We start from the raw sequence: 27,997 nt of genomic DNA, 5'->3' as shown, positions 1-27,997 counted from the left end.
ACCCTTGTCCGTGGAATTAGTGAACTCTTTTCTAGATTCACCTTCCACCTGTGAGTCCTTAGAAAGGAAAGAACAATGTCGGTATGAGACTTTGCCAGCTGATAAGACGACGCCTGGATCAGAATATCGTCCAGATAAGGCGCCACTGCAATGCCCTGCGGCCTGAGAACCGCCAGCAGAGACCCTAGAACCTTCGTGAAGATCCTGGGTGCCGTGGCCAGCCCAAAAGGAAAGGCCACAAACTGAAAATGTTTGTCCAGAAAGGCAAACATCAGGAACTGGTGATGATCTCTGTGGATAGGAATATGCAGATATGCATCCTTTAAGTCCACGGTAGTCATATATTGACCCTCCTGGATCAATGGAAGAATTGTCCGAATAGTCTCCATCTTGAAGGATGGAATTCTGAGAAGCTTGTTTAGACTCTTGAGATCTAAAATGGGTCGGAACGTTCCCTCTTTTTTGGGAACCACAAAAAAGGTTTGAGTAAAACCCCTGCCCCTGTTCCTGTATTGGAACGGGACAAATTACTCCCATAGTGGAGAGGTCTTTTACACAACGTAAGAACGCCTCTCTTTTTATCTGGTCTACAGACAATCGTGAAAGAAGAAACCTTCCCCTTGGGAAGGAATTTTTTAACTTCAACTGATACCCTTGAGACACGATTTCTAGTGTCCAGGGATCCTGAACATCTCTTATCCAAGCCTGGACAAAGAGAGAATTCTGCCCCCTACTAGATCCGGTCGGCCGCCCTTTCATGCTGTCTTGGGAGCAGCAGCGGGCTTCTTGGGTTGTTTACCCTTTTTCCAAGCCTGGATGGGTCCCCAGGTGGACTTGGCTTGAGAATAATTCCCTTCCTGTTTAGCGGAAGATGGAGGGGGGACTCCCTTGAAATTACGAAAGGAACGAAAATTACTCTGTCGTCCCCTTTGTTTGGATGTTTTGTCTTGAGGGAGGAGATGACCCTTACCTCCCGTAATATAAGAAATGATTTCTTTCAAATCAGGCCCGAATAGGGTCTTTCCTTTGAAAGGAATAACTAAAAGCTTGGATTTAGAGGACACATCCGCAGACCAAGACTTTAACCATAAAGCTCTTCGTGCTAAGATGGAGAATTCCGAACTCTTAGCGGCTAATTTGGCGATCTGTAAGGAAGCATCCGTAATAAAAGAATTAGCCAGCTTAAGGACCTTAATTCTGTCTTGAATTTCCTCTAAAGAGGTCTCAGTTCTAAGAGACTCTTCTAGAGCGTCAAACCAAAAGGCAGCCGCAGTCGTGACTGTTACAATGCAGGCCGCCGGTTGCAATAAAAACCCCTGATGAACATAGAGTCGTTTAAGAAGACCCTCCAACGTTTTATCCATGGGGTCTTTAAAAGCACAACTGTCCTCAATAGGAATAGTTGTACGCTTCGCCAGGGTAGAAATAGCTCCCTCCACCCTAGGGACCGTCTGCCAAGAGTCCCGAACGGTGTCAGCTATAGGGTACATTTTCATAAAAATAGGGGAAGGGGAGAACGGGATGCCCGGTCTTTCCCATTCCCTTGAAATAATTTCCGAAAATCTCTTAGGAACCGGAAACACATCTGAATAAGAAGGGACCTCTAAGTATTTGTCCATCTTACACAATTTTTCTGGTGGGACCACAATAGAGTCACAGTCGTCCAGAGTCACCAAAACCTCTCGCAGTAAAAGACGGAGGTGTTCAAGTTTAAATCTGAAGGACATGATGTCCGTATCTGTCGGGGGTAATGCACTACCTGCGTCAGACAGTTCTCCCTCAGACAGTGCCTCCCTACCCCCCAATTCAGAGCCTTGGGAGGGTACATCAGAGACAGCCATCAAAGCATCAGAAGTCGCAGGGACCACTAGGGCCTCTGACCTACTGTGTTTGCCTTGTAAAACTGTCAACTTAGACAAAACTTCTGTAAGAGTGGATGACATAACTGCAGCCATATCCTGCAGAGTGAATGAAGTGGACGCAGTTGAAGAACATGGCGTCGCTTGTGTGGGCGTTAAAGGTTGTGACGCTTGGGGAGAAAGTAGCGGCATACCGGAGTCTCATCAGTCTGAGAAACATCCTTAGATATACCTGCATTAAAAAATATTTGTTCTTTACATTGTAAAGCCCTCTCAGTACATGAGGGACAAAAAGTAATAGGGGGTTCCACATTGGCATCTAAACACATACTACAGGTACTAGCCTGAAGTTCAGCCATGATAACAAACTAGCAATAGCAAAATTGGTTGGTTTCTTTAACGTTCCAAATATACTTAAAAACGGGTGTACTGTCTATTTAAAAAATAAAACCGTCTAAGCAGTTGTTGCTCCGCAATAAGCTGCCTTGATTTGGAAACACTCTAAGATGTATAAAAAGTTATACTAACAATGTGTAAGCTAATAAACAATTTAAGTCTAATTAGCCCCTGCACCCAGAGTCGTGGACGGCGCTCCAAAAGTCGCTTGTGAAGTATGCAAACACAGGCAACTTAGGCCACACCGGACTCTAGATACATGCTGCTCCAAGACAGGATTCGGATAGAAGATGCGCGACTAAGCGTGCGAAATTCAAGCCTCGCCCCTTGTGGGCGCAACTAAAGTCCCCGGAGCAAGTGCCGCATGGAAAATAAAAATGTTGGCTCCTATAACAATACCACGAATCGCAATGTGCCTCTTCACATAAACACACACTAGACAAGTAAAGTCGATATACTTTGCTAAATATGCCACATTAAAAAACGCTCACACAAAGTACTGTGCAATAAAAGCAGATTGATCTCCCAGCGTCAAGCCCATAGTAAAACATAGCCCCAGGTTAACCCCTTAATAGGCTACTGATTATCCACACGAAAAAAAGAGAATACTTATGCACATTTAATTTGTAATGCAAAAACGATTACCTTCTTCCCTGTACAGGGAATAAATGCCAGTCTGTTCTGAGATACCTCAGTCTCCCCAGAAATAAATGACTGTACATACCTCAACGCTGAATGCAGTATGAAGCTGCCCCTCACAATGAAGATGTTCCTTTTCCTCACCTCCAAAACGTCTGTGGGACAAATAGAGTTTTAGATAATATCTGCTAAGACTATCAAGCAGGGCAGCAAACAGTATGGGAGAATTAGCAGAGAGAGAGAATCTCCCCAGTCCATTGCTGAAAAGCAAGAAGCTCTAGCCCTGAGGAAAAATAGTATATACTGGTAACATTTAAAATAAAAAACTGTTGATTGAAGAATCTAAACTAACACCTCACTTTACCTCTTCCTATCACTAACACAGGCAAACAGAATGACTGGGGTGGGAGGGAAGGGAGGAGCTATATATACAGCTCTGCTGTGGTGCTCTTTGACTCCTCCTGCTGACCAGGAGGCAATATCCCATAAGTAAGGATGAAATCCGTGGACTCGTCATATCTTGTAAAAGAAAGATGGTTTACACGCAGCGTAGCGTTTAAACAAAGTTTACAATCATTTTAAACATGTTTTGTAAAAGTTTAGTGAAATTAAAAGCTGCAGACAGTTTATGGTTGCCAGCTTTACACCCAGGCCTTAGCTAGCTTACATTAAGATGTGTAATCATATGCATACTGGTTCCGTCAAATTCCCAACCAATGAAATGAATTTGAGAAAAAACATGTGTAGCTAGATAATATATTATTATGTTATATACTGTAAAAATATACCTAGGTCATGAAAAAAATTTAATTCTGTACAGTAGTAATGTCATTTAATATAACCCAAAACAAAAACATCATATGCCAAATAAGGAAGTTCTCTCAACAGCATTAATGGACAGAAATAGAATATGCATGCTCGTGTGTGTCTATGTATTAAAGACCCAGCCTTATTTTGATGCCTTGTTCTTTAGTTCCTATTAGCCTGAATACAACTAGGTTAAAATTCAGGAATGGTTATGGAAAAAGACTATATACTGTAGTAAGTTAAATCTTCAGACTTTTTTTTTATTATGTACTTAAACAGGGAATGGGCTAATGCTACATATGGTGCAAACAATTCTGACACAATGGCAGATTAATTTTAGACATTGTCGCCAAAGCTTGTGTCATCTAAGGTTTGACTGCCCAATTTATAGGGCACAGAATGTGGTAAATTCTATTACTGATTTAAAGGGATAGTAAACACCAAAAATGTTATTGTTTAAAAAGATAGATAATCTCTTTATTTACCATTCCCCAGTTTTCCAACACTGTTATAGAAATATACTTTATACCTCTGTAATTACCTTGCATCTAAGCTTCTGCTGACTGCCTCCTTATCTCAGATCTTTTGACAGACTTGCATTTCAGGCAATTAGTGCAGATTCTTAAATAACTTCACATGCGTGAGCACAGTGTTATTTATATGAAACACATCAACTAACCCCCTCTAGCTGTGAAAAACTGTCAAATGCATTCAGATGAGAGGCGGCCTTCAGGGGCTTAAAAATTATTATACGAGCCTACCTAGATTTAGCTTTCAACTAAGAATAACGAGAGAAAAATACAAATTTGATGATTAAAGTAAATTAGAAACATTTTTTTAAATTGCATGCTCTATCTGAATCATGAATGTTTAATTTGGACTTTACTATCCCTTTAAGAGTGTGATGTTGAAATGACTGTTCAAAGTAAAAATAAAAGTAAACAATAATTCCTGTCTATTTGCAACATATCCCAGCCATTAATTCCATATGCTCCTTAACACTTTGAGTGCTAAGCACTTTCCCACCTGCACATTTTAAGGGTTTTTAATTTTACATTTTTTTAAATATATATTTTTTTTAAACTTTTTTTCTTTTCAGATCCCCAAGACTTATACCATTGGAAAGGTTAGGCGATTACCTTTCCAACGGTGGGTCTTGGGGGGTCTGTAGCTGCTTAGATGCCTGAGATACAGGCTTCTAAGCAGCATGCCCCTTTCCCTATATATTGTCAATTGTCATTTTTAAATAAAGTTGCGCGGTGACATCACATTACAAGTGACGTCACCACGCAAAACGGAAAGCCCCGGTGATGCCTGTCACTCTACAGGCACGATGGCTGGGGTAGGAGCGGGTGGGAGCCCCCAGATCTCCCTCAAGGTGGGAGAGTGCTAGTGACAGCTCTGAGCCGTCGTTAGCACCTGAGTGAGAAACTCTGCGACGGCTCCTATTATCACTTTTTCTTTATTCTCTTGGTATCTTTATTCGAAAAAGCAGGAATGTAAGCTTAGGAACTGGCCCATTTTTTGTTCAGCACCTGGGTAGCGCTTACTAATTGGTGGCTAAATGCAGCCACCAATCAGCAAGTGCTATCCAGAGTGCTGATCCAAAAAAGGGCCAGCTTGTAATCTTACATTCCTGCTTCATCAAATAAAGACGCAAAACCTCAAATTCTTATTTAATGATTTAGGTAAAGCATACCATTTAAGACAAGTTTCCAATTTACTGTTAACACATTTTCTTCATTCTCTTAGTATCTTTTTTTGAAAAGCAGGGATGTAAGCTCAGAAGCGTGCACGGGTTGGGATCATTATATAGCAGTAGTTTTGCAAGAATGTTATACATTTGCAAGAGCACTAGATGGCAGCACTATTCCCTGCCATGTAGTGCTTCAGACACCTTCCTTAAAGGGACATAATACTCATATGCTAAATCACTTGAAACTGATGCAGTATAACTGTAAAAAGCTGACAGGAAAATATCACCTGAGCATCTCTATGTAAAAAAGGAAGATATTTTACCTTACAATCTCCTCATCTCAGCAGAGTAAGTTCTGTGTAAAAAGTTATACTCAGCTGCTCCCAGCTGCAGGTAAACAAATTTAAAAAAATGAAGAAATGAACAGCAGCCAATCAGCATCAGCAGTGCTGAGGTCATGAACTCTTACTGTGATCTCATGAGATTTGACTTAACTCTCATGAGATTTCATAGTAAGCTTCCTTTACCCGATTGGTGAAATAAGATGAGAGTGCACGATGCTAGTCCCTTCAGATGTCCCAGGACAAACACACTAAAATGCTGCTTAGAAATCCTTTACAATGGGAGGTGGCTACTGAGGAACTTTTGAGGTAAAATATCTTTCTTTTTTACATAGAGATGTTCAGGTGATATTTTCTAATCAGCTTTTTACAGCTATGCTGCATCACTTTCAAGTGTTTAAACATTTGGGTATTATGGCCCTTTAAGTATATCTTCGACAAAGAATACAATGGGAATGAAGCAAATTTAATAATAGTAGTAAATTGGAAACTTTTTAAAAATCATATTGTCTGTCTCAAACACAAAAGAAAATGTTTGGATTTCATATCCCTTTCATGGAACATTCAGGGTCATTTTTTAACTTTGCATCAATATGTGTACTATAGTTTTTATATTAGCAATGCCTGTCCATAAATCTCTGGTAGAATTCTACAAATGTTTGTCATCTCTTGTAATCGGTTTGTCTCCTGCTTTCTACATTAAAATTATAAATTGTATTAAAGGGACAGTGTACACTACATTTTTCTTTGCATAAATGTTTTGTAGATGATCCATTTATATAGCCCATCTGGTAATGTTTTTATAAAAATGTATAGTTTTGCTTATTTTTCCAAGAACATTGTGGTGATTTTCAGACTCCTAACCACGCCTCACAGTGCCAGATGTATACACGCGTTTACAGACTACTGCAGGCTCCTGTTTATATTATCTGTCTTTTCATATGCAGGGAAGGGGGAGGTGGGGAGTGCCTGCCCTTTTTGCTTACCCAGCCCCTTTCAGTGGGTTTAGATCAGTATCTTTCTTTATTGTAGTGTCTCTTACATGCAGTTATATGAAAATTGGTGTATACTGTCCCTTTAATGCATTTCAGCAATTATTTTCACAAATTTCTCTATTCTTAGCTAAGTGGATTTTTTGTAGATAAATTCTGTGGCATAATTTTCAAATTGAATAGATTCTGTAGGTTTTGGAGTGGCCAACACATTATACTAAACAGTACAATAAAATGTGTATAAGATTCTTTTAGTAATTTTTATCAAGAGCAATGTTTTCATATATGCAAACAATGAAACTAACACTTAAACATCTTTAGGTTATTCAAAGTGAAATATAGAACAATGATTCAGCTGCAATTGAGCCACTGTCAATATAAAAAACTATAAATAATACTGATGTTGGGGATATATTAAAACAGTACTCAACTGTGGTGATTATTGAGTTTCCTTTATAACAAGAGAAACAAGCTAATCAATATAACTCAGCAGTTACAGATTCACTGAACTAAGTTATTGCATACCTGTGCTTCCTGGCAGAGGGACCGTTGTAGTGAAGTAAACCTTTTCCACCTTTGAGGCTTGCTGCTATGAAAGAAAAAAAAAATCTTTTATGTTACATGCTGTAGCTGATGCTGCTAGAGGTTTTGGCCCTTTTGGTGGTCGGCCACCAGTGTTTAGCGCATCTCCGTTACACATCATTTAAACTTTGTTTATAATTTTAGCAACATAGCTCCTATAGTTATATTGAGGAGGTTTACTATTTTGTATACTTTATTATAGTCAGGTAGCTTGCAGACAGTAGGCAGTATGTGGGAGTTAACTGAGGCGTTCCAGGGGAGTGTAGTTTAGACATTACATAAGTGTAGGCAGTATTAGGGACTTAACTCAGCTATTTTAAAGGCTGGAATAAGGGTAATCAAGCTACTTGTAAACAATTTAATAAACTCCAGCAAGTAAAATGGATCATTGGGAACAAATTAAAGGGGAGAAAAGGTTTGGGTAAACTGTCCCTTTAATCTGTTTCTAATGAAATGTTATACCAATTGCAGAGTATAAAATGTATCTTATCTTTTTTTCTATACACAAAGCCTCCTTATCTTAATTGTGTTTATAAAGAAAAATCAATACTAAGAGCCTGATGATAAAAGGATCATCAGACCCACGGGAAATTACCTTTCTGTCTCACCAGGCTCGCAATCTATGCATCCAGCATGTTTTATAAAAAAGTGGGCTGGCCCTCTCTGCCCAGACAAGTCGTGATGTGCCCTTCATAGGAACCAATAGGGATCGCTGTTTGAGCAAAAATCCACTCAAATTGTCAGTAATCTTAGATCTTGGCATTGCAGAGGGGGCGTGTATTCAAAACATGTTTACATAACATATACTGTGCATTCACTAAATATTAAAATGGTTTCTGTGTAGTAACAGTTCAAATAATACATATGTAAACTAATTTACCTGTACATTCAGTAGATTTATTACAATTAAAAATCTCAACACTGAAGTTGCTCCGAGAGGAGCAACAGACAAACACAGGTCTAATACTAACCAGGGTCTGACAAAAAGATTACACGTCCGCCAGACACTTGTGTAAAAAAGGATAACGCAGAAATCTGACCCTTCAGAGAACTGACTGACAAACCGTCCTCCAGACCTTCCTGGAGAAAGAGCAAAACCCCTAGGAATCTTGACCCTACTTCTAAGAGTAGTCCTGGAATTCACACCAATCAGGGAATTTACGCCATACCTTATGGTAAAAGTTACCAGTAACAGGCTTGCAAGCCGGAATCATGGTCTCAATGACAGATTCAGAAAAACCACACTTAGACAGAACTAAGCATTCAATATCCAAGCAGAAAGCTTCAGAGAAAAATGAAAATGGATGAAAGAATGGACCATGAATAGAAGGTCCTTCCTCAGGAACAACCCCAAGGTGGAAGAAATACATTTCCGCTAGGTTTGTATACCAGATCCTGAGAGTCTATGCAGGAACTATTAAAATACTGATGCTCACTCCCATTTGATACGAGCAGTGACTCGTGGAAGAAGAGCAAACTGAGGAACAGGGATGTCAGACTGAAATCCCAAGGAACCGCCAGGGTATTTAACAGAGCAGCCTGCTGATCTTTTGACCCTTAAAATAACTTCGATGGTTGGTGTACTGCCATCTCCAACTCCAGCACGCCCCATTTGAGGGTTAACCTGTAGAACACCTCCGGGAGAAGCACCCACTCCCCAGGATGAAAACTCTGACTGCTCAAGAAGTCCACTCCCAGTATTCACTCCTAAAATGTGAATAGTGAAGAAACAACAAATGTGAGGGTCCGCCCACCGAACAATCCACGCCGATCATGACAAAGGAACTGCAGGTTCCTCCCAGGTGGTTAATATAAACCACTGAGATGAAATTGTTCAACTAGAACCTGAAAAAAATGGTTAAGACAACTGAGGCCAAGCCATCAGAGCACTGAAGATCACTCTCAACTCCAAGATGGTTATGGGGAGAGCAGACTCCTCCAAAGTCCATAGTCATCAACCCAACAGGATAGCGACCACGGTCACTATTACTCAGGAAGGTCTCCGGAAGCATGTGCTTCGAGACAGCTGCTCCTGAGATAACCAAAAGATTCTGGAGAATGCAGGCAACGATCCCGCTACCTCTCGCATGCCAAGCAAGCGCTCTACTACTAATTCCCCTCTCTGATCCACAGGGAAGAATCTCATGTCGACAGATCTAGATCTATCCTCGTGGAACAGAGCCACAAGATCCCTGGTCCACTATCTGAACATGCATAACAGCAGACTCTCAGATGGAATCAAGCAAAGGAATGATGTTCAATGAAGCAGCCATCAGACCAATTACCTCCATACATTGAGCCACTGAAGGGTCAAACCGTAGAGTGCCGAAAGAGGCAAGAGGAAAGAATCCTCTATTTTCTGACCTCTGACAAAAATATTTTCATAGATAGGGAAACTAATATGGTCCCTAAGAAACTACCCCTGTAGCTGGAACAAGGGAACTCATTTTCAGATTCACTTCCATCCATGGGAATGAAGAAGACAACATGGTCTCTGTATGAGAGTTTGCTTGTTGAAAAGATGGCGTTTGAACCATTATGACGTCCAGGAAGGGCACCACAGCAATTCCCTGAAACCTGATCACTGCCAATATAGCCCCCTCTGAGAGCCATGGCAAGGCCAAAGGGAAGAGCCACAAACTGAAAGTGTTTGACAGAAAAGCAAAACTCAGGAACTTGAAAATATGCGTCCTCCAGGTCTATGGTCACCATGAACTGACCCTCCTAGACCAAAGGAAAAATGGAACCACTGGTTTCTATTTGAAGAACGGTACCCTGAGACTTGTTGAGACACTTTAGGTCTACCATAGGATGAAAAATTCCCTCTTTTTCAGGAACAGGAATGAATAAATTCCTAGACCCTGTTCCCTTACAAGAACTGGAATGATCCTTTACAGGGAAGAGAAGTCCCAAACTAACTACAAAAAAGCCTCACTGTTATCAGGCCTGCAGAAAAAAAATTGAGAGGTGAAACCTGCCTCAGGGAGGGAAAGAATGACTACTATGTAGTAACCCTGAGATACTATATCCACAGCATATCTGGGACATCTCGTTTCCATGTTTGAAGACAAACAGAGAGATTCAGCCCCCCACCTGGACCAATCCTGGATTGGAGCAAAACTCCTGTAGGTCAATTCATCTCGTCTTGTGGTAGAAAGACCCTTTTCCATCTGAAATATCAGAAATATTCCTGTCATATCCGGACCAAACAAGGTCTTACCCTTGTAAGGAAACACCAGAAGCATGGATGCAGAGGAATTAATCCACTGACAAGTAACATAGCCCCACATAGCCACATAGCACAGTGAAGCTAGATATTATTATGCTTAAAAACTTGCATGGTAGCATCAGAAATAAAGGAATTGGCTAGCTTAAGAACCTTAATCCTGTTCTGGATATCCTCCTTAAAGGTACAGTTCACCCAAATATTTTCTCCCCTTTAAATTGTTCCCAATGATTCATTTTACCTGCTGGAGGGTTTTAAATTGTTTACAAGTTGCTCCTTTACCTCTATTTTGGCATTTGAAATAGCTGATTTAGCCTGTGGTATCCCAACCTATACTGAAAGTTTCTATACTGGAGTATATTCTATTGAATAGCCTAAGTAAACATAGTCAGCAGAAGAGATTACACACTCAGTGGGGGGCATGATAGTTGAGTAATAAAAACAGAATTTATGTTTACCTGATAAATTTCTTTCTCCAACGGTGTGTCCGGTCCACGGCGTCATCCTTACTTGTGGGATATTCTCTTCCCCAACAGGAAATGGCAAAGAGCCCAGCAAAGCTGGTCACATGATCCCTCCTAGGCTCCGCCTACCCCAGTCATTCGACCGACGTTAAGGAGGAATATTTGCATAGGAGAAACCATATGGTACCGTGGTGACTGTAGTTAAAGAAAATAAAATATCAGACCTGATTAAAAAAACCAGGGCGGGCCGTGGACCGGACACACCGTTGGAGAAAGAAATTTATCAGGTAAACATAAATTCTGTTTTCTCCAACATAGGTGTGTCCGGTCCACGGCGTCATCCTTACTTGTGGGAACCAATACCAAAGCTTTAGGACACGGATGAAGGGAGGGAGCAAATCAGGTCACCTAAATGGAAGGCACCACGGCTTGCAAAACCTTTCTCCCAAAAATAGCCTCAGAAGAAGCAAAAGTATCAAACTTGTAAAATTTGGTAAAAGTGTGCAGTGAAGACCAAGTCCTGCCCTACATATCTGATCAACAGAAGCCTCGTTCTTGAAGGCCCATGTGGAAGCCACAGCCCTAGTGGAATGAGCTGTGATTCTTTCGGGAGGCTGCCGTCCGGCAGTCTCGTAAGCCAATCTGATGATGCTTTTAATCCAAAAAGAGAGAGAGGTAGAAGTTGCTTTTTGACCTCTCCTTTTACCTGAATAAACAACAAACAAGGAAGATGTTTGTCTAAAATCCTTTGTAGCATCTAAATAGAATTTTAGAGCGCGAACAACATCCAAATTGTGCAACAAACGTTCCTTCTTTGAAACTGGTTTCGGACACAGAGAAGGTACGATAATCTCCTGGTTAATGTTTTTGTTAGAAACAACTTTTGGAAGAAAACCAGGTTTAGTACGTAAAACCACCTTATCTGCATGGAACACCAGATAAGGAGGAGAACACTGCAGAGCAGATAATTCTGAGACTCTTCTGGCAGAAGAAATCGCAACTAAAAACAAAACTTTCCAAGATAAGAACTTAATATCAACGGAATGTAAGGGTTCAAACGGAACCCCCTGAAGAACTGAAAGAACTAAATTGAGACTCCAAGGAGGAGTCAAAGGTTTGTAAACAGGCTTGATTCTAACCAGAGCCTGCACAAAGGCTTGAACATCTGGCACAGCTGCCAGCTTTTTGTGAAGTAATACCGACAAGGCAGAAATCTGTCCCTTCAGGGAACTTGCAGATAATCCTTTTTCCAATCCTTCTTGAAGGAAGGATAGAATCCTAGGAATCTTAACCTTGTCCCAAGGGAATCCTTTAGATTCACACCAACAGATATATTTTTTCCAAACTTTGTGGTAAATCTTTCTAGTCACAGGCTTTCTGGCCTGAACAAGAGTATCGATAACAGAATCTGAGAATCCTCGCTTCGATAAAATCAAGCGTTCAATCTCCAAGCAGTCAGCTGGAGTGAAACCAGATTCGGATGTTCGAACGGACCCTGAACAAGAAGGTCTCGTCTCAAAGGTAGCTTCCAAGGTGGAGCCGATGACATATTCACCAGATCTGCATACCAAGTCCTGCGTGGCCACGCAGGAGCTATCAAGATCACCGACGCCCTCTCCTGCTTGATCCTGGCTATCAGCCTGGGGATGAGAGGAAATGGCGGGAACACATAAGCTAGTTTGAAGGTCCAAGGTGCCACTAGTGCATCCACTAGAGCCGCCTTGGGATCCCTGGATCTGGCCCCGTAGCAAGGAACTTTGAAGTTCTGACGAGAGGCCATCAGATCCATGTCTGGAATGCCCCACAGGTGAGTGACTTGGGCAAAGATTTCCGGATGGAGTTCCCACTCCCCCGGATGCAATGTCTGCCGACTCAGAAAATCCGCTTCCCAATTTTCCACTCCTGGGATGTGGATAGCAGACAGATGGCAGGAGTGAGACTCCGCCCAAAGAATTATTTTGGTTACTTCTTCCATCGCTAGGGAACTCCTTGTTCCCCCCTGATGGTTGATGTACGCAACAGTCGTCATGTTGTCTGATTGAAACCGTATGAACCTGGTCCTCGCAAGCTGGGGCCAGGCCTGGAGAGCATTGAATATCGCTCTCAGTTCCAGAATATTTATCGGTAGAAGAGATTCTTCCCGAGACCAAAGACCCTGAGCTTTCAGGGATCCCCAGACCGCGCCCCAGCCTATCAGACTGGCGTCGGTCGTGACAATGACCCACTCTGGTCTGTGGAACATCATCCCTTGAGACAGATTGTCCAGGGACAGCCACCAACGGAGTGAGTCTCTGGTCTTCTGATTTACTTGTATCTTCGGAGACAAGTCTGTATAGTCCCCATTCCACTGACTGAGCATGCACAGTTGTAATGGTCTTAGATGAATGCGCGCAAAAGGAACTATGTCCATCGCCGCCACCATCAACCCGATCACTTCCATGCACTGAGCTATGGAAGGAAGAGGAACGGAATGAAGTATCCGACAAGAGTCCAGAAGCTTTGTTTTTCTGGCCTCTGTTAGAAAGATCCTCATTTCTAAGGAGTCTATAATTGTTCCCAAGAAGGGAACCCTTGTTGACGGGGATAGAGAACTCTTTTCCACGTTCACTTTCCAGCCGTGAGATCTGAGAAAGGCCAGGACAATGTCCGTGTGAGCCTTTGCTTGAGGAAGGGACGACGCTTGAATCAGAATGTCGTCCAGGTAAGGTACTACTGCAATGCCCCTTGGTCTTAGCACCGCTAGAAGGGACCCTAGTACCTTTGTGAAAATCCTTGGAGCAGTGGCTAATCCGAAAGGAAGCGCCACGAACTGGTAATGTTTGTCCAGGAATGCAAACCTTAGGAACCGATGATGTTCCTTGTGGATAGGAATATGTAGATACGCATCCTTTAAATCCACCGTGGTCATGAATTGACCTTCCTGGATGGAAGGAAGGATAGTTCGGATGGTTTCCATCTTGAACGATGGGACCTTGAGAAATTTGTTTAAGATCTTGAGATCTAGGATTGGTCTGAACGTTCCCTCTTTTTTGGGAACTATGAACAGATTGGAGTAGAACCCCATCCCCTGTTCTCTTAATGGAACAGGATGAATCACTCCCATTTTTAACAGGTCTTCTACACAATGTAAGAACGCCTGTCTTTTTATGTGGTCTGAAGACAACTGCGACCTGTGGAACCTCCCCCTTGGGGGAAGTCCCTTGAATTCCAGAAGATAACCCTGGGAGACTATTTCTAGCGCCCAAGGATCCAGAACATCTCTTGCCCAAGCCTGAGCGAAGAGAGAGAGTCTGCCCCCCACCAGATCCGGTCCCGGATCGGGGGCCAATATTTCATGCTGTCTTGGTAGCAGTGGCAGGTTTCTTGGCCTGCTTTCCCTTGTTCCAGCCTTGCATTGGTCTCCAAGCTGGCTTGGCCTGAGAAGTATTACCCTCTTGCTTAGAGGACGTAGCACCTTGGGCTGGTCCGTTTTTACGAAAGGGACGAAAATTAGGTCTATTTTTTGCCTTGAAAGGCCGATCCTGAGGAAGGGCGTGGCCCTTACCCCCAGTGATATCAGAGATAATCTCTTTCAAGTCAGGACCAAACAACGTTTTCCCCTTGAAAGGAATGTTTAGTAGCTTGTTCTTGGAAGACGCATCAGCCGACCAAGATTTCAACCAAAGCGCTCTGCGCGCCACAATAGCAAACCCAGAGTTCTTAGCCGCTAACTTAGCCAATTGCAAAGAGGCGTCTAGAGTGAAAGAATTAGCCAATTTGAGAGCATTGATTCTGTCCATAATCTCCTCATAAGGAGGAGAGTCACTATCGAGCACCTTAAGCAGTTCATCAAACCAGAAATATGCGGCAGTAGTGACAGGGACAATGCATGAAATGGGTTGTAGAAGGTAACCCTGCTGAACAAACATCTTTTTAAGCAAACCTTCTAATTTTTTATCCATAGGATCTTTGAAAGCACAACTATCCTCTATGGGAATAGTGGTGCGTTTGTTTAAAGTAGAAACCGCTCCCTCGACCTTGGGGACTGACTGCCATAAGTCCTTTCTGGGGTCGACCATAGGAAACAATTTTTTAAATATGGGGGGAGGGACGAAAGGAATACCGGGCCTTTCCCATTCTTTATTAACAATGTCCGCCACCCGCTTGGGTATAGGAAAAGCTTCTGGGAGCCCCGGCACCTCTAGGAACTTGTCCATTTTACATAGTTTCTCTGGGATGACTAAATTTTCACAATCATCCAGAGTGGATAATACCTCCTTAAGCAAAATGCGGAGATGTTCCAATTTAAATTTAAATGTAATCACATCAGATTCAGCCTGCTGAGAAATGTTCCCTAAATCAGTAATTTCTCCCTCAGACAAAACCTCCCTGGCCCCCTCAGATTGGGTTAGGGGCCCTTCAGAGATATTAATATCAGCGTCGTCATGCTCTTCAGTAACTAAAACAGAGCAGCCACGCTTACGCTGACAAGGGTTCATTTTGGCTAAAATGTTTTTGACAGAATTATCCATTACAGCCGTTAATTGTTGCATAGTAAGGAGTATTGGCGCGCTAGATGTACTAGGGGCCTCCTGAGTGGGCAAGACTCGTGTAGACGAAGGAGGGAATGATGCAGTACCATGCTTACTCCCCTCACTTGAGGAATCATCTTGGGCATCATTGTCATTATCACATAAATCACATTTATTTAAATGAATAGGAATTCTGGCTTCCCCACATTCAGAACACAGTCTATCTGGTAGTTCAGACATGTTAAACAGGCATAAACTTGAACAGAAAGTACAAAAAACGTTTTAAAATAAAACCGTTACTGTCACTTTAAATTTTAAACTGAACACACTTTATTACTGCAATTGCGAAAAAACATGAAGGAATTGTTCAAAATTCACCAAATTTTCACCACAGCGTCTTAAAGCTTTGAAAATATTGCACAACAATTTTGGAAGCTTTAAACCTTAAAATAACGGAACCGGAGCCGTTTTAAGCTTTAAACCCCTTTACAGTCCCTGGTATCTGCTTTGCTGAGACCCAACCAAACCCAAAGGGGAATACGATACCAAATGACGCCTTCAGAAGTCTTTTATAAGTATCAGAGCTCCTCTCACATGCGACTGCATGCCATGCCTCTCAAAAACAAGTGCGCAACACCGGCGCGAAAATGAGACTCTGCCTATGCTTTGGGAAAGCCCCTAAAGAATAAGGTGTCTAAAACAGTGCCTGCCGATATTATTATATCAAAATACCCATAAAAAATGATTCCTCAAGGCTAAATATGTGTTAATAATCAATCGATTTAGCCCAGAAAAAGTCTACAGTTTAAATAAGCCCTTGTGAAGCCCTTATTTACAATCGTAATAAACATGGCTTACCGGATCCCATAGGGAAAATGACAGCTTCCAGCATTACATCGTCTTGTTAGAATGTGTCATACCTCAAGCAGTAAGAGACTGCACACTGTTCCCCCAACTGAAGTTAATTGCTCTCAACAGTCCTGTGTGGAACAGCCATGGATTTTAGTTACGGTTGCTAAAATCATTTTCCTCATACAAACAGAATTCTTCATCTCTTTTCTGTTTCTGAGTAAATAGTACGTACCAGCACTATTTGAAAATAACAAACTCTTGATTGAATAATGAAAAACTACAGTTAAACACTAAAAAACTCTAAGCCATCTCCGTGGAGATGTTGCCTGTACAACGGCAAAGAGAATGACTGGGGTAGGCGGAGCCTAGGAGGGATCATGTGACCAGCTTTGCTGGGCTCTTTGCCATTTCCTGTTGGGGAAGAGAATATCCCACAAGTAAGGATGACGCCGTGGACCGGACACACCTATGTTGGAGAAATTATAATTTTCCATTGTTCTCTCTATGTTTTGAGCTTTGGTTTTCTAGACAAATATAAGATTAAATAACAAGTATGTGTATATAAAAGTGATAACATAATGAGATCTGATATTACCTGAAGCTCAACCAATTGTAATAGGCTGTGGTTTAAAAGCACAAAACCAGCTACTTCATATACAAAAATAAACCAGAAAATGCAATTTCTCCTACATTTTATACTCTGCAGCTGGTATAGCAAGTCATTGAAAATACATTAATATAAAAACAATTTTCTCCAACATTGGTGTGTCCGGTCCACAGTGTCATCCATTACTTGTGGGATATTCTCCTCCCCCACAGGGAAAGGCAAGGAGAGCACACAGCAAGAGCTGTCCACATAGTCCCTCCCAGGCTCCGCCCCCCCCAGTCATTCTCCTTGCCGCTCTGAACAAGTAGCATCTCCTCGGGGATGGTGAGGAGTTTGTGGTGTTTAGTTGCAGTTTTTTATTCTTCTATCAAGAGTTTGTTATTTTAAAATAGTGCTGGTATGTACTATTTACTCTGAAACAGAAAGAGATGAAGATTTCTGTTTGTGAGAGGATTATGATTTTAGCAGCAGTTACTAAAATCGTTTGCTGTTTCCACATAGGACTGTTGAGATGAGATAACTTCAGTTGGGGGGAACAGTTTGCAGACTTTTCTGCTCAAGGTATGACTAGCCATTTTTCTAACAAGACTGTGTAATGCTGGAAGGCTGTCATTTTCCCCTCAAGGGGATCGGTAAGCCATTTTCTTAGTCTCAAGCAGAATAAAGGGCTTAATATGGGCTATAAAACTGGTAGACACTTTTAGGGGCTAAATTGATTGCTTTATTTAAGTATTATATGCAGTTTGAAGTTGTATTTCACACTTTTATAACATTGGGGAAGGTTTTTAGCACCAGGCACTTGTTAAGACACCTTCCCAGTCAGGAAGGGCCTTTCTCTGTAGTAGGCAGAGCCTCATTTTCGCGCCATTACTGTGCAGTTAATTTTGAGTTCAGTACATGCAGCTGCATGTGTGAGGGTCTGGAATCCACTAAAAACGTTCCTAGAAGGCTTCATTTGGTATCATATACCCCCCTGGGATTGGTGAAGTCGCAGCAAAGGCTGTGGCTGGGACTGTAAGGGGGTTAAAATTAAAAACGGCTCCGGTTTCCACATTTTAAGGGTTAACAGCTTGAAAAGTGGGGTGCAATACTTTGAATGTATTAAGACACTGTGGTGAAATTTGGTAAAGATTGGATAATTCCTTCCTAGTTTTTCACATATTCAGTAATAAAGTGTGCCCTGTTTAACATTTAAAGAGACAGTAACGGTTTTGTTTTAAAACGGTTTTTGTGCTTTATTAACCAGTTTAAGCCTGTTTAACATGTCTGTACCTTCAGAAAGATCATGTTCTGTATGTATGGTAGCCAATGTGGTTCCCCCTTCAAATATAGTGTGATAATTGTGCCATAGCGTCCAAACAAAGTAAGGACAGTACTGTCACAAATTGTAAAGTTGCCCAGGATGATTCCTCAGATGAAGGAAGTAGACATAGTTCTACATCATCTCCTTCTGTGTCTATACCAGTTATGCCCGCGCAGGCGACCCCTAGTACTTCTAGCGCGCCAATGCTTGTTACTATACAGTAATTGACGGCAGTAATGGATAACTCCATAGCTAATATTTTATCCAAAATGCCAGCATTTCAGAGAAAGCGCGATTGCTCTGTTTTAAACACTGTAGAGCAGGAGGGCGCTGATGATAATTTTTCTGTCATACCCTCACACCAATCTAAAGTGGCAGTGAGGGAGGGTTTGTCAGATGAGGAAATTTCTGATACAGGAAGAATTTCTCAGCAGGCAGAACCTGATGTTGTGACATTTAAATTTAAATTAGAGCATCTCCGCGCATTACTTAAGGAGGTGCTATCTACTCTGGATGATTGTGACAATCTGGTCAACCCAGAAAAATTGTGCAAGATGGACAGTTCCTTGAGGTCCCGGTGCACCCTGATGCTTTTCCGATACCTAAACGGGTGGCGGACATAGTGAATAAGGAGTGGGAGAAGCCAGGCATACCTTTTGTCCCTCCTCCTATATTTAAGAAATTGTTCCCTATGGTCGACCCCAGGAAAGACACATGGCAAACAGTCCCTAAGGTCGAGGGGGAGTTTTCTACTCTAGCCAAGCGCACAACCATTCCTATTGAGGACAATTGTGCTTTCAAAGATCCTATGGATAAAAAATTGGAGGGTTTGCTTAAAAAGATTTTTGTACAGCAAGGTTACCTCCTTCAACCTATTTCGTGCATTATTCCTGTCACTACAGCGGCATGGTTCTGGTTCGAGGAACTGGAAAAGTCGCTCAGTAGGGAGACTCTGTATGAGGAAGTCATGGATAGAATTTACGCACTTAAGTTAGCTAATTCCTTTATTTTAGACGCCGCTTTGCAGTTAGCGAGGTTAGCGGCAAAAAATTCAGGGTTTACAATTGTGGCGTGCAGATCGCTCTGGCTAAGAATAAGTCCAATTTTCGTTCCTTTCGCAATTTCAGGAACGGACCGGCTTCCAACTCGGCAGCCTCTAGACAAGAGGGTAACGCTTCCCAGACTAAACCAGCTTGGAAATCAATGCAAGGCTGGAACAAGGGTAAACAGGCCAAGAAACCTGCTGCTGCTACCAAGACAGCATGAAGAGGTAGCCCCCGATCCGGAACCAGATCTAGTAGGGGGCAGACTCTCTCTCTTTGCTCAGGCTTGGGCAAGAGATGTTCAGGATCCCTGGGCACTAGAAATAGTCTCTCAGGGTTATCTTCTAGAATTCAAGGAACTACCCCCAAGGGGAAGGTTCCACATGTCTCACTTATCTTCAAACCAAGTAAAGAGACAGGCATTCTTACATTGTGTAGTAGACCTGTTAAAGATGGGAGTGATACACCCAGTTCCAACTGTGGAACAAGGTCAGGGGTTTTACTCAAATCTGTTTGTAGTTCCCAAAAAAAGAGGGAACTTTCAGACCAATTCTGGATTTAAAAATTCTAAACAAATTTCTCAGAGTGCCATCGTTCAAAATGGAAACTATTCGAACGATTTTACCTACAATCCAGGAGGGTCAATTTATGACTACCGTGGATCTAAAGGATGCGTATCTGCATATTCCTATCCACAAAGATCATCATCAGTTCCTAAGGTTCGCCTTTCTGGATGTGGCTCTCCCATTCGGACTAGCCACTGCTCCAAGGATTTTCACAAAGGTGCTCGGGTCCCTTCTAGCGGTTCTAAGACCCAGGGGCATTGCAGTGGCACCTTACTTGGACGACATCCTAATTCAAGCGTCGTCTCTTTCAAAGACAAAGGCTCACACAGACATTGTTCTAGCCTTTCTCAGATCTCACGGGTGGTAGGTGAACATAGAAAAAAGTTCCCCGTCTCCGTCAACAAGAGTCCCTTTCTTGGGAACAATAATAGATTCTTTAGAAATGAAGATTTTCCTGACAGATGTCAGAGAGTCAACGCTTCTAAACGCTTTTCAAGTTCTTCACTCTGTTCTACGGCCTTCCATAGCTCAGTGCATGGAAGTAGTAGGGTTGATGGTTGCAGCAATGGACATAGTTCCTTTTGCGCGAATTCATCTAAGACCATTAAAACTGTGCATGCTCAAACAGTGAAATGGGGACTATACAGACTTGTCTCCAGTGATTCAAGTAGATCAGAAGACCAGAGACTCACTCCGTTGGTGGCTGACCCAGGATCACCTGTCCCAGGGAATGAGCTTCCGCAGACCAGAGTGGGTCATTGTCACGACCGACGCCAGTCTATTAGGCTGGGGCGCGGTCTGGGATTCCCTAAAAGCTCAGGGTCTATGGTCTCGGGAAGAGTCTCTTCTCCCGATAAACATTCTGGAACAGAGAGCGATATTCAATGCTCTCCGGGCTTGGCCTCAACTAGCAAAGGCCAGATTCATAAGATTCCAATCAGACAACATGACGACTGTTGCTTACTTCAACCATCAGGGGGGAACAAGGAGTTCCCTGGCGATGAGAGAGGTGACCAAGATCATCAAATGGGCGGAGGATCACTCCTGCCACCTGTCTGCGATCCACATCCCAGGAGTGGAAAACTGGGAGGCGGATTATCTGAGTCGTCAGACCTTTCATCCGGGGGAGTGGGAACTCCACCCGGAGGTGTTTGCCCAGTTGACCCAATTATGGGGCATTGCAGACATGGATCTGATGGCGTCTCGTCAGAACTTCAAGGTTCCTTGCTACGGGTCCAGATCCAGGGATCCCAAGGCGACTCTAGTGGATGCATTAGTGGCGCCTTGGACTTTCAACCTAGCTTATGCGTTTCCACCGTTCCCTCTCATTCCCAGGCTGGTAGCCAGGATCAAACAGGAGAAGGCCTCTGTGATTTTGATAGCTCCTGCGTGGCCACGCAGGACTTGGTATGCAGACCTGGTGAATATGTCATCGGCTCCACCATGGAAGCTACCTTTGAGACAGAATCTTCTAGTACAAGGTCCATTCGAACATCCAAATTTAGTTTCTCTCCAGCTGACTGCTTGGAAATTGAACGCTTGATTTTGTCTAAGCGTGGGTTTTCGGATTCTGTGATAGATACTCTGGTACAAGCCAGAAAACCTGTGACTAGAAAGATGACCATAAAATATGGAAAAGATATATCTGTTGGTGTGAATCCAAGGGATTCCCATGGAGTAAGATTAAAATTCCTAGGATCCTTTCCTTTCTCCAAGAAGGTTTGGATAAGGGATTATCAGCGAGTTCTCTAAAAGGACAGATTTCTGCTTTATCTGTCTTGTTACACAAACGACTGGCAGCTGTGCCAGATGTTCAAGCTTTTGTTCAGGCTTTGGTCAGGATCAAGCCTGTTTACAGACCCTTGACTCCTCCCTGGAGTCTAAATTTGGTTCTTTCAGTTCTACAAGGGGTTCCGTTTGAACCCTTACATTCCATAGATATCAAGTTGTTATCTTGGAAAGTTCTGTTTTTGGTTGCTATTTCTTCTGCTAGAAGAGTTTCTGAATTATCTGCTCTGCAGTGTAATCCGCCCTATCTGGTGTTCCATTCAGATAAGGTTGTTTTGCGTACTAAACCTGGTTTCCTTCCAAAGGTTGTTTCCAAAAAGAATATTAACCAGGAAATAGTTGTGCCTTATTTGTGTCCGAATCCAGTTTCAAAGAAGGAACGCTTGTTACACAATTTAGATGTAGTCCGTGCTTTAAAGTTCTATTTAGAAGCAACAAAGGAATTCAGACAAACGTCTTCTCTGTTTGTCATTTATTCTGGCAAGAGGAGAGGTCAAAAAAGCTACTGCTACCTCTCTTTCCTTTTGGCTGAAAAGCATCATACGATTGGCTTACGAGACTGCCGGACGGCAGCCTCCTGAACGAATCACAGCTCACTCTACTAGGGCTGTGGCTTCCACATGGGCCTTCAAGAACGAGGCTTCTGTTGATCAGATATGTAAGGCAGCGACCTGGTCTTCTCTGCACACTTTGTCCAAATTCTACAAATTTGATACTTTTGCTTCTTCGGAGGCTATTTTTGGGAGAAAGGTTTTGCAAGCCGTGGTGCCTTCTGTTTAGGTAACCTGATTTGCTCCCTCCCTTCATCCGTGTCCTAAAGCTTTGGTATTGGTTCCCACAAGTAATGGATGAACCCGTGGACCGGACACACCAATGTTGGAGAAAACAGAATTTATGCTTACCTGATAAATTACTTTCTCCAACGGTGTGTCTGGTCCACGGCCCGCCCTGGTTTTTTAATCAGGTTTGAAGAATTTCTTTCTCTATACACTACAGTCACCACGGCACCCTATAGTTTCTCCTTTTTTTCTCCTAATCGTCGGTCGAATGACTGGGGGGGCGGAGCCTGGGAGGGACTATGTGGACAGCTCTTGCTGTGTGCTCTCCTTGCCTTTCCCTGTGGGGGAGGAGAATATCCCACAAGTAATGGATGACACCGTGGACCGGACACACCGTTGGAGAAAGTAATTTATCAGGTAAGCATAAATTCTGTTTTACAGTGTACTGTCCCTTTAAAGGAGTCCCTACCAATTGGAACAAATAAGGCATTGCACCAATAAGATGCCGCACTTGACACAGTGGCAAAACAAACTTCCATGTAAGCCGACAGGTTAGTCTTTTGATTTGGAAAGAACAGCTACCCTCTCTAGGAATCGTAGTTCTCTTAGCCACAGTAGAAATGTCCTACTACTATAGGCATGCGTCATGATATTTAATGGAGGCAATGACAGGAAACATCTTTTTAAAGACGGGAGACAAGGAAAACTCCAAGAGTAGCTCTCCCATTCCTGTGAAAAAACTCTCAGCATGGTCTGGTACAGGAAAAACTTCCACAGAGGAATCCTAGTATCTATAAAGTTTACTAGATTCTTTAGGGATTGACAACGACAGACGTATCGGAGTCGCTCCAAGGTAGCCAAAACCTCCTTTAATAACAGGTGTGAGGTGTGAACAGGTTTAAGGTGTGAACTTCAAGCTGAAATCTGAAGGATACTACTTCAGCGTCAGATAAAGGAATTATACTGTCCAAATCTGAGATTTGACCCTCAGAGGCTATTGACGTATCGTCCTCATCAGACCTATGAGGAAGGCATCAATGTAGCAGCAGGTGGTACAGAAATCTTACTATCTGAATCTCTAATATTCCTCCTGCGCTTTTCCCCTGAGAATAGGAAAAACAGATAATGCCACAGATACCCAAAAGATACCCGAGTAGCAAATTTTGCATGCAAATAACTTCTCCAGGAGATAATGAGGAACCACAGGGCACTGCAGGTGACGCCATAGAGGCTTGGGACATGTAAGGAGAAAACTGTGGCATTGCCTAAACAGCATCATCCTGGGAGACATTGGACTCTATCTCAAGAAAGCTAGCGAATCAGAACACACATAATTGTATATTTGAAAACAATATTAGTGTCTAAAAACCAAACAGAATTTTCTACAAAAGAAAAAGAGGCAAAATTAAATTCAAATTAAATATTTTAATATAAAGAAAAAACAGGACTGTCACTTAATTTAAGAGACGTTGTAACAAACACAGTATAGGCAGTGATGTTTGAGCACATAATTTAAGGGAAGTTGTAACACACACAGAATAGGCAGTGATGTTTGTGCACACAAACACACACACACACATATATATATATATATATATATATATATACACACATATATATAAGTACACAATATCCTAATAAACGTTCTACATAAACTTGATAAATAACGTTTAACATCTACAATAGTTTGTATTGTACAGTAATATAAAGTTAGCATTGCGCTGAAAATAAAAAAGCGGTGTAAGCACCGTTCTCAGCCGGAGACAGAGAGGCGGAGTCACATGACCGGACCCGGCAAGGGACTGAAATGGTGCTTCATTTACAATGTGAAACAAACCCAAGAAAAACAGAATTTATGTTTACCTGATAAATTACTTTCTCCAACGGTGTGTCCGGTCCACGGCGTCATCCTTACTTGTGGGATATTCTCATCCCCAACAGGAAATGGCAAAGAGCCCAGCAAAGCTGGTCACATGATCCCTCCTAGGCTCCGCCTTCCCCAGTCATTCGACCGACGTAAAGGAGGAATATTTGCATAGGAGAAATCATATGATACCGTGGTGACTGTAGTTAAAGAAAATAAATTATCAGACCTGATTAAAAAACCCGGGCGGGCCGTGGACCGGACACACCGTTGGAGAAAGTAATTTATCAGGTAAACATAAATTCTGTTTTCTCCAACATAGGTGTGTCCGGTCCACGGCGTCATCCTTACTTGTGGGAACCAATACCAAAGCTTTAGGACACGGATGAAGGGAGGGAGCAAATCAGGTCACCTAGATGGAAGGCACCACGGCTTGCAAAACCTTTCTCCCAAAAATAGCCTCAGAAGAAGCAAAAGTATCAAACTTGTAAAATTTAGTAAAAGTGTGCAGTGAAGACCAAGTCGCTGCCTTACATATCTGATCAACAGAAGCCTCGTTCTTGAAGGCCCATGTGGAAGCCACAGCCCTAGTGGAATGAGCTGTGATTCTTTCAGGAGGCTGCCGTCCGGCAGTCTCGTAAGCCAATCTGATGATGCTTTTAATCCAAAAAGAGAGAGAGGTAGAAGTTGCTTTTTGACCTCTCCTTTTACCGGAATAAACAACAAACAAGGAAGATGTTTGTCTAAAATCCTTTGTAGCATCTAAATAGAATTTTAGAGCACGAACTACATCCAAATTGTGCAACAAACGTTCCTTCTTTGAAACTGGATTCGGACACAAAGAAGGCATGACTATCTCCTGGTTAATGTTTTTGTTAGAAACAACTTTCGGAAGAAAACCAGGTTTAGTACGCAGAACTACCTTATCTGCATGGAACACCAGAAGGAGGAGAACACTGCAGAGCAGATAATTCTGAAACTCTTCTAGCAGAAGAAATTGCAACCAAAAACAAAACTTTCCAAGATAATAACTTAATATCAACGGAATGTAAGGGTTCAAACGGAACCCCCTGAAGAACTGAAAGAACTAAATTGAGACTCCAAGGAGGAGTCAAAGGTTTGTAAACAGGCTTGATTCTAACCAGAGCCTGAACAAAGGCTTGAACATCTGGCACAGCTGCCAGCTTTTTGTGAAGTAACACAGACAAGGCAGAAATCTGTCCTTTCAAAGAACTTGCAGATAATCCTTTCTCCAAACCCTCTTGAAGAAAGGATAGAATCTTAGGAATTTTTATCTTGTCCCAAGGGAATCCTTTAGATTCACACCAATAGATATATTTTTTCCATATTTTGTGGTAGATTTTTCTAGTTACAGGCTTTCTGGCCTGAACAAGAGTATCAATGACAGAATCTGAGAACCCTCGCTTAGATAAGATCAAGCGTTCAATCTCCAAGCAGTCAGTTGGAGTGAGACCAGATTCGGATGTTCGAACGGACCTTGAACAAGAAGGTCTCGTCTCAAAGGTAGCTTCCATGGTGGAGCCGATGACATATTCACCAGGTCTGCATACCAGGTCCTGCGTGGCCACGCAGGAGCTATCAAGATCACCGATGCCCTCTCCTGATTGATCCTGGCTACCAGCCTGGGGATGAGAGGAAACGGCGGGAATGCATAAGCTAGTTTGAAGGTCCAAGGTGCTACTACTGCATCTACTAGAGTCGCCTTGGGATCCCTGGATCTGGACCCGTAGCAAGGAACCTTGAAGTTCTGACGAGAGGCCATCAGATCCATGTCTGGAATGCCCCACAGTTGAGTGATTTGGGCAAAGATTTCCGGATGGAGTTCCCACTCCCCCGGATGAAATGTCTGACGACTCAGAAAATCCGCTTCCCAGTTTTCCACTCCTGGAATGTGGATTGCAGACAAGTGGCAGGAGTGAGTCTCCGCCCATTGAATGATTTTGGTCACTTCTTCCATCGCCAGGGAACTCCTTGTTCCCCCCTGATGGTTGATGTACGCAACAGTCGTCATGTTGTCTGATTGAAACCGTATGAACTTGGTCTTTGCTAGCTGAGGCCAAGCCTTGAGAGCATTGAAAATCGCTCTCAGTTCCAGAATATTTATCGGGAGAGTAGATTCTTCCCGAGACCAAAGACCCTGCGCTTTCAGGGGTCCCCAGACCGCGCCCCAGCCCACTAGACTGGCGTCGGTCGTGACAATGACCCACTCTGGTCTGCGGAAGCTCATCCCCTGTGACAGGTTGTCCAGGGACAGCCACCAACTGAGTGAATCTCTGGTCCTCTGATCTACTTGTATCGTCGGAGACAAGTCTGTATAGTCCCCATTCCACTGACTGAGCATGCACAGTTGTAATGGTCTTAGATGAATTCGCGCAAAAGGAACTATGTCCATTGCCGCTACCATCAAACCTATTACTTCCATGCACTGCGCTATGGAAGGAAGAGGAACAGAATGAAGTATTTGACAAGAGTTTAGAAGTTTTGATTTTCTGGCCTCTGTCAGAAAAATCCTCATTTCTAAAGAGTCTATTATTGTTCCCAAGAAGGGAACCCTTGTTGACGGAGATAGAGAACTTTTTTCTACGTTCACTTTCCACCCGTGAGATCTGAGAAAGGCCAGGACAATGTCCGTGTGGGCCTTTGCTTGTGGAAGGGACGACGCTTGAATCAGAATGTCGTCCAAGTAAGGTACTACTGCAATGCCCCTTGGTCTTAGCACCGCTAGAAGGGACCCTAGTACCTTTGTGAAAATTCTTGGAGCAGTGGCTAATCCGAACGGAAGTGCCACAAACTGGTAATGCTTGTCCAGGAATGCGAACCTTAGGAACCGATGATGTTCCTTGTGGATAGGAATATGTAGATACGCATCCTTTAAATCCACCGTGGTCATGAATTGGCCTTCCTGGATGGAAGGAAGAATTGTTCGAATGGTTTCCATTTTGAACGATGGAACCTTGAGAAACTTGTTTAGGATCTTGAGATCTAAGATTGGTCTGAATGTTCCCTCCTTTTTGGGAACTACGAACAGATTGGAGTAGAACCCCATCCCTTGTTCTACTAATGGAACAGGATGAATCACTCCCATTTTTAACAGGTCTTCTACACAATGTAAGAATGCCTGTTTTTTTTATGTGGTCTGAAGACAATTGAGACCTGTGGAACCTCCCCCTTGGGGGAAGCCCCTTGAATTCCAGAAGATAACCTTGGGAGACTATTTCTAGCGCCCAAGGATCCAGAACATCTCTTGCCCAAGCCTGAGCGAAGAGAGAGAGTCTGCCCCCCACCAGATCCGGTCCCGGATCGGGGGCCAACATCTCATGCTGTCTTGGTAGCAGTGGCAGGTTTCTTGGCCTGCTTTCCTTTGTTCCAGCCTTGCATTGGCCTCCAGGCTGGCTTGGCTTGAGAAGTATTACCCTTTTGCTTAGAGGACTTAGCACTTGGGGCTGGTCCGTTTCTGCGAAAGGGACGAAAATTAGGTTTATTTTTGGCCTTGAAAGACCTATCCTGAGGAAGGGCGTGGCCCTTGCCCCCAGTGATATCAGAAATAATCTCTTTCAAGTGAGGGCCAAACAGCGTTTTCCCCTTGAAAGGAATGTTAAGCAATTTGTTCTTGGAAGACGCATCCGCTGACCAAGATTTTAGCCAAAGCGCTCTGCGCGCC

The 27,997-nt window shown here is 42.8% G+C and overlaps 1 protein-coding gene across 3 annotated transcripts in view; it reads right to left on the bottom strand.

The window, feature by feature from the left end:
- The window catches only part of MTF1 (metal regulatory transcription factor 1), a 139,607-nt gene that overhangs the window by 5,781 nt on the left and 105,829 nt on the right, over positions 1-27,997 (bottom strand). For 2 of the 3 annotated variants that reach the window (XM_053707167.1, XM_053707164.1), the window contains one exon: positions 7,256-7,319. In XM_053707167.1, the coding sequence (XP_053563142.1) occupies positions 7,256-7,319 (64 nt within the window). The remainder of the gene's footprint in view (positions 1-7,255; positions 7,320-27,997) is intronic. The other variant, XM_053707165.1, reaches the window with a different exon arrangement.

This window comes from Bombina bombina, chromosome 3 (assembly GCF_027579735.1).
Source record: "Bombina bombina isolate aBomBom1 chromosome 3, aBomBom1.pri, whole genome shotgun sequence".
Classification (NCBI taxonomy): Eukaryota; Metazoa; Chordata; class Amphibia; order Anura; family Bombinatoridae; genus Bombina; species Bombina bombina.
This window is presented reverse-complemented; position numbering and strand designations above follow the sequence as displayed.